The following is an 11,518-nucleotide window of genomic DNA, read 5'->3' as shown; positions in this document are numbered from 1 at the left end:
CTGAAGGAACACTTTATAGATCTCTAGTTTTAACTATACATTACATGTTTGTTGGTCTCAAATATGTGATATTTGTAACTCTTCTTTTTTCTTTTTCAGTGGATGACATTTGTAACTCTTTTATGTTTTTATATTATATATATTCTCATAAATTGTTAAAGAAAGGCTAAAGATGACAGCACCTACTAGAAAAGACCACCAATTAAAACATTGCCCGTGGAAACGTTTCAATATAATTATTACTCTAAAAGTATAATATCATTTCTCGAATTGTCAACTATAAGCGCTTAAGCAGGGAATGTAAAAATAGTGAACTAATCATTAGCTCTACATTGAGAGTGTCTACTAAAAAGAAGGAAGACAGACACCCTCGAGATGGAACTAAGATAGGGTCGTACAATTTAGAGATAGGCTATTGAACTTGTTAAATATCATGCTCTTTACTCTGTTTTTCTTCTTGCATGGACAATCTACCTTACAGTGTGTTTGAGAGGTTTTATCCCGATTTGGCGATATCGAAATTGAGTTGTAAGAGTTTCGGGCTAGCTCTTGATGAGATCTGAGAGTATTTAATTAAGTCCATTTGATTAAATTGACACAACTATATGGGGTGTTTAGTTTGCTCGAATAAGTTGATCAGAACAAGATTAATTCACTTGACCTCAAAACCCATGAAATTCAAGACAAAACAATTCATTAATGATAGTTAGATGGAGTGTGCCTTTGTAAAAACCATCCATGTAGAATTAAATTGATTTTGCTTTGGGGCCTATTTAAGGTCCATTTTTCCTTAGTTTGGGCCACATAGGATTTAAGAGGAAAATTTGAATGAAATTGGTAGGATAAATAACTAATCTTGAATTGAAATGATTTTGGGCCTACCTATGGTGTTCTTGACTACGGGCATTTTTTTTGTGTGTGATTTTTGGGCCTATATAAGACCCGTTCTTAGAATTAATGACTAGCATTTGCAATGAATAAAAAGTAGAATGGGCCTGACCGAAGGATGGCCCAACCCACTAGCTAATTGGATTTTTTTTTTGTTTCTTAGGCCTATATAAGGCTCACTTGATTGTCATTTAGATTCTTGACCGCATGAGGAAGCCCATTTTAGACAATTACATTTTGGGTCTACCTAAGGCCCACTTGCTTGTGAGTATTACGTCCACCACTTATAGTTGCATAAACTTAATTGAATTGATCCGCATTAGGAATCCGTTTTCAGGAGAGATGTACGAAAGCCCTAAGCAACTCAACATATAATTAGAAAACAGTAAATTCTGGGCAAGTAAAGTAGTGAAAGGGCGATCAGATTTAAAAGCCGAATGTAATAGAACCCCTGAGCCTATTTTAATGTTTCCTATACCAAATTGCTAATAATCTAGGTGGTTTAGCGTGTCCTTACCCTCTAGACTCGAGCAACTTACCGAGTCAAGGCTCCAATGACCTGAACATGTAGTGGCGACTCTATCCCACATATTTATGCCCCTTAAAAAGCGGGGTTGGCTATTAGTGTGCGGATCCAACGTTCGTACATGGTAATATTGAGTAAGTTTTTCAAATTGAAAAAGCTCATCCGGACATTTCCAATATGATTAGGAGTATTGATGTATTGCTGAAAATTATATTTAAGTTTTCAGAAAATCCAGTTTAGTCTTACTAATCGCAATTAATTTCTTTCCCCTTTTGGAAGAAGGTTAGCCACTGCATGTTGGCGACGTGGCCTTGTTTTGTATGAATCTAAAGGCAATTTTCTTATAAAATTGTCAATTTTATAACTCACCTTTCAGTCATAACTTTTTCAATAATCCAGTTACCATTCAATTGAATATAAGAAGGGTGACCTTATAATTTCAAAGAGAAAAATTATTTTAATATACATGTATTTATTGCCATCTTTTTTTAGTCATTAATTTGGTGAAATATCTTGACCATTTCCAAAAAATTTAATTCCTTAAATGAATAAATTTAAGGTCATGAACAGCAAGTAGTTTCCATACTACCCTTTAAGCCCCCCAAAAACACATCTTTCATTTGAATGATATGGAGGACGAGAGTTCTTACAACTGGAAAATAATCTAATGGAAGGGTCATCCTCTTCTCGAAATCATGGAGCTTCTAATCACTCTTCAGATAAAGAGACAGACTCTAAATCGGTAGGTTTTCTCCATGCTAATCTCTTAGGAGAGTTGGTTGTTAATCTACATAATTCCTTAGTTTTTACGCATAGTTTTTCTTATCAAATTGATTCTTGCCGCGAATCCAATTTTCTATATCGGAGTAATCTCGAGATTTATTATGACAACCAATAAAGAGTTGTCTAGATGGGTACAATTTTTAATTTCATTTCCTTCTTCCATACCTTAGATTTGAATTGTTGGAAATCTAAGTTGAAATGTCCACACGTATCAACAATTTGACTACCTTCTGTTCGAGAAAAGTAAAGATAATTACGATTCAATTTTATAGGAACAAATAATGCTTTGAAGTAGATGTTCATTTTCTCAAACGGAAAAGTATGGTTTTGAACCCGTAGGTTTAGCAACTTTTCTATTTTCATCATTTTTGTATTTTCTTTTCCGTTTTTGTCCTTTACCCTTCGCGAAATTTCTATGTGTAGCCTTCCACTATGATTACTGTTTACTTGGTTGACATGGAGTAAGATTTGATGCCACGTAATGGGATATGAAATCACATCCTTTTCTGAACAAGGAAAAATCAGCAAATTAATAAATATTAATATTATAAAAGTATTACGGAATATAAAATTATTCTTCTTCTTCGATTGATTTGCTCATTCTCGTAACTAACGGATGAGCTAGACACAGAGAGGTATGAAGAAGAACGACGACCCTTCCGGTGCTCCCTGCGCTTCCTCTTCCAGTATCAGCCGCATTGGCTTTGCATTTTCCGCCTCAGTTCCATGTCAGTCTGTTCCTTATCTGCAACTGCCGCATCCTTTGCAATTCTCCTCAAAGAATGACTGCAAATTACTCCTTCTCCGCAACTTTCTCTCTCTCTCTCTCTCTCTCTTCTTAAACACTAAAATTGGGGTCTTGTTCCAATAAAACCTTGATTAAATGTCAATTTGAATGTCTCTATTGGTTCTAAATCTATATGTTGGACTGAAAAATCTCTATTATATGCTGTTGTTCCAGTAAAATCCCCAAATTTTTTGTTGGTCACTCTTTTCACCATTAATAAGGACATACAAATATGAAATTAGAGTTGAATCTATTTGAATCTTTTATGGCATGAATTATTAATATAAGAACATCCTATATTCTGTTGAAGTACAAATATGCATACTAATTTTTGAATGTATGATCTCCAGAAAGTGAATCATTCCTCTCCTCCACTCTAGTGTAGGGATTGATCAACATTGATGGTCCTGTTCTTAAATGAACGTAAACAATCAAGGAGATTGAAATTTACATGCGTCAATTGTCGGAGATCTGCTTCTCTGATACTTCTTTCTTCTCTCTCCTCTTTCCGACTCTCTATTATACTCTGTCTCACCCTAGTTCCCAACTTACTTCCGCTCTCCTACTATGTTATGGTGATTTCCAGAAGCGAGATCCTCATCGGCCTCCGATGGATATCTTTTTTTTTTTTTTTGGTTTTTTTTTATATATAAAGAATATATTACGGTCAAAGTTTGCTCTCTCTATATATATGGGTAAATTATACTGGTGATCCAAAAAATTTTATAAATATTTCAATATGGTATAAAAAGTTTTTTTTGCTACTTGATGGTACAAAATGTTTCAAAGTTGTTTCAGTATAGTACAAACCATCATTTCGCCATTGACGCCGTCAAGCCGACGCTGATGGTGCAAAACCGGTTTTTGTGGGACATTACATGATAGTGCAAAATGTTTTGAAGTTGTAACTTAATAGTACAAAATGTTTTACGTAAGTTATATAATGGTGCAAAATTTACAGTCTTGTAAAGGACGGTTTGACGACGTCAATGGCGAGATGACGGTTTGTATTATATTGAAACAACTTTGAAACATGTTGTACCATCAAGTAGCAAAAAAAAATTTTGTACCATATTGAAATATTCGTAAAACTTTTTGGATCACCAGTGCAATTTACCCTATATATATATATATATGCTCTCTTTTTTTCTTCTTTCCTTTGAAACGAGGACATAGCGTGGGGCTTCCATGTCAGCAAAAAAAAATGGAAAAAGAAACGGAAGGATGAAAAGAGAAATAAAATGAAAGGCCAAGGATGAAAATAGAAAAAAAATTAGAAAAATAATAAAAATAGAAAAGCGACTAAAGCTAGAGGGCCAAAACTATAGTTTTCTCTTTCTCAAATGACTCTACCTTTATACAACGTAAGTAAAGATCAATAATACCGCCCAATGAAAAAAACCGTTACTTTTTCTACTTTTGTTGATGGATGGTTAACTGTTAGAGATCAAATATGCAATTAGATACCATTTCTTAGATCGTTAAATTCCTGCACATTACAATGATATTAGTAGATTAGAAGGTTAGCACTTAATACATAACCTTATTAACTCGTGTTGTAGTTTCATGTTAATAGTATTAAATTAATTAGCTTCTCCATAAAGAATCATAAATGAAATTGATGAAAGATGGACATGTGATTGTCATATCTTTTATTTATTTAATACTAGCCTTTTTTTCAAGTGCAATGCACAAGCTATTGATTATTTTTAGATGAATTTTTTAAAATTTTGATATCACGATTGAAATTTTCATTAAATCATATATATTTTTAAATTGAAAACATTCAATAACAAATTTAGAATAACTGGAAATTATAATAGCAAATATGGATGAAGAAAATGATATTACTTAGAAAACATATTAGATTTTCTTAAATATCGAATTTAAAAAAACTCTGATAGATGACCTCCCTACATTTTGTAAAAAAAGAAGTGCAAATCATCTATTTTTAATCATTTTTAAATAAATTTATCTATTACTATTTTAAAAGTATTCAATATTTAAACATACTTACTGCATATAGTGGCATTTTCTTTTAGTTAATAATTATGTCGAAATTTTTTTATAGATATTTATTTTAAGAAATTGTATTTTTTATAAATAAATTTTGGGATTATATATTTTAAATCAAGAATGTGCTTGTATAATATGTATTGACTGATTTAGTCTTAAATGTATATATATTTATAATTGTTTATTTGGACATTACCTTTAAGACCTTATACTATATATAAAATTATTTTTATAACCCTATTTATTATAGGAATACAGCTATATATATATATATATAGATTGTGAGCCACCGATTATATTGCTATTCATTCAAAAAAAAAAAGTCCAAATAACTGTAAATTAATCATGATATTTTTTAGTCCATTTGAAATTTGATTTCTTTTATACATAGAATGAGGGGTGAGTTAGCATGTAATCATCGACCAAGGGTTAGTAAGCTAGTAATCGGATAAGATTGAATTCTTACGAGCTTAATAAATGAAGATAATTAATTTCAAGGAATTTAGCTAATTTTGTTCCCATTAAACTCATGTGCAATTTAATTTATTTGATCTATTGCGTTTACTATTGTGTTATGCTGTTTAATGACTATCTTCAGTACATGACTGTTCTTTGCCTGTTGAACAGGTTGAAAAGTTAGCAGCGCAAAACTTTATGGATGATTCATTAATGGAGAATAACCGCGATGCTCCTCTGGAGGAAATTAACAATTATCCCCAAGAAATGCAACTAATGCAATTATCTGCGGTATTGACACAAATGGTCAAGGCAAGTTAGACGAAAGGACTTGCTTAAGCAATTATTTTTCTTTTTTTTGGTAGCTTGCTAAGGAGTTATTCAAAATTGTGATTACGGAACTAATTATAGTATTTCACACAGAAAATTTTGCAGCTTATTAACTTTCTCCCATAATTCAGTTGAGATTGAAATTATCCAAATGCACGATTCAAAAGGAGTTTTTTTAACCGAATGTTTCATGTCCTCTCCTAAGTCACTTAATCGTTTCTACAACTTATTTTCCAAATCTAAAATTTCTCTTGTTGGAGTCAACAAATTCACTCCCTGGGTGTCACTAGTCCAGATGCAAGATTGGCTTCGCTATACCCTAGGCCTACCAAGGTAAAGAAAATTGGCTTCGCTGTACCCTAGGCCTACCAAGGTCAAGACATAATTGAGTGCAAGACGTGAGATTTAGGTCTTAGATTTATTTAAGAGTCAAGCTTTCATACTAGTCTATTTTTGTTTAATCTATTATGATTCGAAGAATTATGATCTCTTGTTTACCCCAAAAAAAGTTTATCCAAAAAAGAATTATAATCTCTCGACATTCTAACTTGGTAACCTAAGTTCCCATTCTTAGTTTGCCCTGTCTTATCACTCTTATACGGTAGGCAGAAATTCCACTATTCAGATATTTTCTTAATTGATCTAGTGAAATGCTTGAACCTTTAACAGTAGGCATTTAACTAATATAAAAACGAAGAAACCGAAAGACACATGTGTAATATGAAGAAACCTCTTTTCTTTAATAGGAGTTACACCATATGAGTCAAATCTATCAATGCTCATTTTTATCTTTAGTGTCGATAATCATTTTATGGCATGACATAAACTTAAAAAGCATCCTGCTCTTATATAGTTTTATGTCGATATGCAGGAATCAGCCTCGCAGTTGAAGAGTACAAGTGAAATCCTTAGTCCCGACCCGATATCATCATACAGGATTCCCGATCAAGACACGAATATGATCATTGCATCAGACATGATTTCAGATCAAGATGTTGATGGGATAAGTCAAACCCCAAGATCTTCATATACGAGTCCAAGTCAAGACACAAGTATGATGAGTCAAACCTTACTATCATTGGACAAAAGTTCAAGCCATGGTACTAGGATGACGAATCCAAATCCAATATCATCGTACAAAACTTCAGATCAAGATGTGAGTGTGATATGCATATATGTGGTAAAGATGATTTTCCCATAAAGAAGGGGTTATTTTAAAATAATTTATAGTAATAATTTATAAGTCAAAGATATTATCAATTATAAACATGTCAAGTGATGTGATAATTATTTTGTCCAGCTACTGCCACAACCACCGCATCAGAGAAAGAAAAAAATGCCAACCCAATTGATGGGGGAAATTTGTACCTCCTTTGAACTTCCTGATGGTTTTGATATTAATTTGGATGAGGTAGCTACCTTTAAACTACATTTATTTATTTATTTATTTTACTTCGAGTGTCTCTCATATGATGTAATCAATAAGTTAAATAGAAATATTTTGGCAGATCCGTTTTGCCTAAATTTGAAGCTTATATGATTTTCCTGGTATAATAGTTTTCTATATTTATTTGACAGCTAACAGTGATTGCTTCCCATGGTAGTAGAAGGATATCACAATTTTCCTTTTTTGAGAGATTAGCAGGATGGAAAATTGAGTGCAAAGTGCGCACTAACGGTAAATCTGATCTGGTAAGCTTTTTGGTGCCTCCATTATTTTTTTTAGTTATTATTGGCATTCATAATAATTGTCTAAGTCATCCGGTATTTACCGTGATTCCAAAGAAAATGATTACAATGTCAGAGGTAAGTTCATTTCGGTTTTTAATGAGAAGAAATATCTCAAGATGGCTTGATTTATTATTGAAATTTCTACCTCTTTAATGACAGTACTATACTCACGAGATGTCCAAGAAGACATTTCGATCGGTCAAGGAGGTAGTCAATTTCATGATGTTTGAAGCTTATCCTAAAGGACAATACTTGAATGATCTCCCTCAGGTGTGTTATGCAATCCACTTTAAACATGTTAATTGGAAGGGAATTCGTGATCCTTAATATATACTTTTAGGATAAAGGTCATTGGTTTAGATATATCCTTTTAGTTTTGTGTCTGAATATCTTACACTTTCCTAAATTATATGATAATCTTAACCAATATTATTTGAGAAATTATTTTATACATCCGTTGCATATGACAATACCATGGGATACAATGGGCGAACAAAAAGTGCATACCATTTTGCAGTGATCATTGTAGTAATCTGTGGATATTCAGATGGAAAGAGCATAATGCATACCATATTATTGGATAAGACAGTTATATAACTCAATTTTGAAACCGTTGATTTATACTCTCTTATACAAATTTAAAAGACGTACTTTCGATCCGACAAATGAGCCTTAACCTATGATGTTGCATGTTGAATCACTGATGTTGTGAGATTGCGTAATCTAATGAGCCTTGATGACCTTATATGTAATTTGCTTCTTCAGCTTGGACTAGAATCCCATACTAAGGCGGGAGAATCATCACAATGTAAAAAACTGAAAAGCAGCATTTCCCTCAAGCAAGATGAAGAACCGCCTCAAGGAGATCCTGTGAAGTTCCTAGAAGAGTCATATAATAATCTCCTCAACTATTTCAAGAAAGTGCAATACTAAATATTGAGTTAGTTATTTCCTTACCAAATCTCTTCTTTGTGCTGCTTACTTTTGATAGCTAATGCTATTTTCTAGGGATTTATATATTGTGACAATTCGTAACCGTAATAATGTAGTACTTTCTATTAAAATGTGTAGTACTTCTAATCAAATGCATATTACTTTGCCTATGAATTTTTCAAATTACTATGCATTTGAATAGAGGTGCTATACTTTTCAATAGAAAGTACTATATATGTTGGCAAATTGTAATGGTAGTAGAAAACACCATTTTCTAATTTACGTTTTCTTTTTGGTTTTCGCAAAATTTGATTTCTTTTTTCACTATGACTACGATATATGCGACATTTTTTGTGGTGGTTCTATACACATTTAAAGAAATCATCTTTTTTTTTTATCATTTTAACTGCATGCCTAGCCTACATCGAAAATCTAACTTTGAGTTTCACATGATTTCTTGAATTGCAGGTTAAGTACGCACGCGTGGCCTCTTCAAGCTACTACAGCAGTTGGATGCATATATGCCTTTTTTCCATTTTAGTGTTATTGTAGAACTATTAATAAACTAATGAACTTGACTTGGTTTGTTTAAAGACTCTCATCTTTCACCTAAGTAGAAATTCATAAATGTAAAACAGATTAGAAGGATTCCATATAGATGTTGCATTTGCTACTCATTTCATGTGCGCTAATTTTCAATACATGGTTCTTTTAAATTCTTTTATGTTTTGATATGTTTGATTTCACATTATACGTTAACACTCGATTTTTAGCAATATCCCATACAGCGGGTTAGTAGGTGTGGCACGGTTTTTCCGATGATTAGACTTACGAGTGGGTTTTGTCTGTCATATATTAATTTTCCATATTGAACTGGGAAATTATGTTTTGAGATTGGTTTACACCCAAGAGGGACGAACCAGGCTTTTAGGACACGAAAACCGAACTTAGGACAGATGCCTAGCCATGACCTATCTTCCGTGGGGAGGTCACAAATCTATTTTGTATCAAATCAAGACAGGCCTGAGCCCTCATCGAGGGGCTCTGAGTTAGGTTTGATTTGGTATATTATAGGCCTCGTAACTCATCCAAACATGTACTATCCCTAGAGTCCCGTAAGTTCAATCGCACGAATCCCGGGTCCGCTTGGACACTTGGATTTCGGGCCCAATTTGGAAGACCAAACGAGCTCCAAATGACGTGAAACCAAGCCTATTTAACAACCCTTTTTTGGGTTACAAAAGAGATTCAGGGCCTAATACAGTGAAAGAAAAATTCTAAATAATTAATAAATGGGGTTGGATAATCCCACTAAGTATCGAACCTGCAACCTCTAGATCAATGGGTGAGAACTTGGGTCACTGCGCTATACCCTCTTTTGATAAGGTCAACAGCCCTTTATATAAGGTTTCCGTTGATAGTTATGAGCCACGTAACTCTTTACGGTTTGGGAGATCCAGCCTATACCTAGAAGTTGGGTCTGTCAAGCAGTCCATTTCCGCCCAGCAATAGCCAAACGGCTCTGACCTGCAAAGCAAAAGTACAGAGAGATTAGAGATAGGAGAGCTTGAAGGCCACGGGGCAATATTGTGCATGCAATGCAAGCTTGACAGGGAGAGCTAGTGAGAGAGAGTGTACGTGTGGAAGGAGACGAAGTGAAGGGAGGGAGATTAGAAGAGGAAGAAGACGAAACGGACACGGCGAAGAAGGCAGTTAGCTGAGCTGCGACCAATACCGACAAAGAGAGAGAGGGATTGGGGAGAGAGAAACGGAAGAGAGCTTGAATGAGGGGGTCACTGAGCGGAGCTAGTAGTGATGGTTTGGAGAGCTGACTCCTACACACAGATTTAACATACATTTATATTATATATATACATATCAGGAAATTACATGACACAATTACCAAAATTAGTGGCATAGTACATATAAATATTTTATTAAAAGGTACATATAAATATTTTATTAGTTGGTTCAAACAGGTCGGCACTTATTCTATTTAAGCAAGGTTTTAGGTTTGGGTCCTTGCAAATGCAGAAAGTTCACGCTTGGAGAACTTCACTTCTTAGTGGACCGATTTGGCTCGACTGAACTAGTCGAAGCCCAATTAGACTTCCGGATATCAGGGTTCACATAGAACAAAAAATCACCATTCAATGAGGAAGGAAATTTGGTGCAGTGACACTGAAACCATGAGGCATTTGGTTCGTTCCTCGTCAATGGGACTTCCATGTCCCTTTATTTAACATTATAATTTTTATTCGAGGTTCATGTGTCTCCTTTATAATATCTCAAGGCAAAATGGGATCCACTTTCAGTATCTACTCAACCATATAGAGGAAAATTAAATTTGATATTCTCTGAAAAGAAAAAGACACTTTTGATTCTTAATTTTTGACGATCTTATCATTTTCATCCTAAAACTATTTCTTTGTAAATCTTGTTTTCAACTTTTCATTCTTTTGTCACTTTAGTCATACCATCCACTTTTCCAGCAAAAAACACATTTTCTAATTGTCGGGACCGTTCCCCTCTTTATCTTCATTGCCTTTTCTTTGGTTTTTTTTTTTCAATTTTGATGTTTTTAAAATGTGTCAAAAAGTATAATGATAAAAAAATATATTTTGGACGGAAAACATCTTTTATGGAAAAATGGACGGTAGGATTATAATGACAAAAAAGCAAAAGGTTGAAAATGAGAATGATAAAAAGAAAAAAATAATAAGTTTAGGACGAAAATTATAGAAGTGTCAAAGATTGAGGACCAAAAGTGTCTTTTTTCTCTGAATAGTTACTGTTATCGTGATTTTACAAAACTACCCTTAGTAAATCTTTTTATATTGAAATTAAGGCATCATCCATGCTATGTGCTGATTTTAAATATAAACAAATGTGAGTAAATTTATTTTTTAAGAACAAAAAACTTTTTATTAGAAATATATTAATTAATACGTAACTAAAGTAAGAAATAAATGGAAAGAGACTCACGGGAGAGAGAGGAGAAGAGAGAGAGAATGGGGAGACAAAATGGGGAAGAGAGAGCGCTTGAGAAAATGAGTAGCTATTGTTTG

General features: G+C 33.5%; 1 protein-coding gene across 1 annotated transcript; it reads left to right on the top strand.

Annotated features, from left to right (window-relative positions):
• The first annotated feature begins 1,987 nt into the window (after positions 1 to 1,987).
• On the top strand, positions 1,988 to 9,169 carry LOC116189109. The gene is made up of 8 exons (XM_031518642.1): positions 1,988 to 2,156; positions 5,628 to 5,768; positions 6,658 to 6,942; positions 7,087 to 7,197; positions 7,365 to 7,478; positions 7,677 to 7,787; positions 8,283 to 8,457; positions 8,919 to 9,169. The coding sequence occupies exons 1-7, from the start codon at positions 2,082 to 2,084 to the stop codon at positions 8,448 to 8,450; spliced, it is 1,005 nt and encodes a 334-aa protein (XP_031374502.1). The 5' UTR covers positions 1,988 to 2,081; the 3' UTR covers positions 8,451 to 8,457; positions 8,919 to 9,169.
• Positions 9,170 to 11,518: the final 2,349 nt, after the last annotated feature.

This window comes from Punica granatum, chromosome 8, assembly GCF_007655135.1.
Source record: "Punica granatum isolate Tunisia-2019 chromosome 8, ASM765513v2, whole genome shotgun sequence".
In the NCBI taxonomy this organism is placed as follows: Eukaryota; Viridiplantae; Streptophyta; class Magnoliopsida; order Myrtales; family Lythraceae; genus Punica; species Punica granatum.
This window is presented reverse-complemented; position numbering and strand designations above follow the sequence as displayed.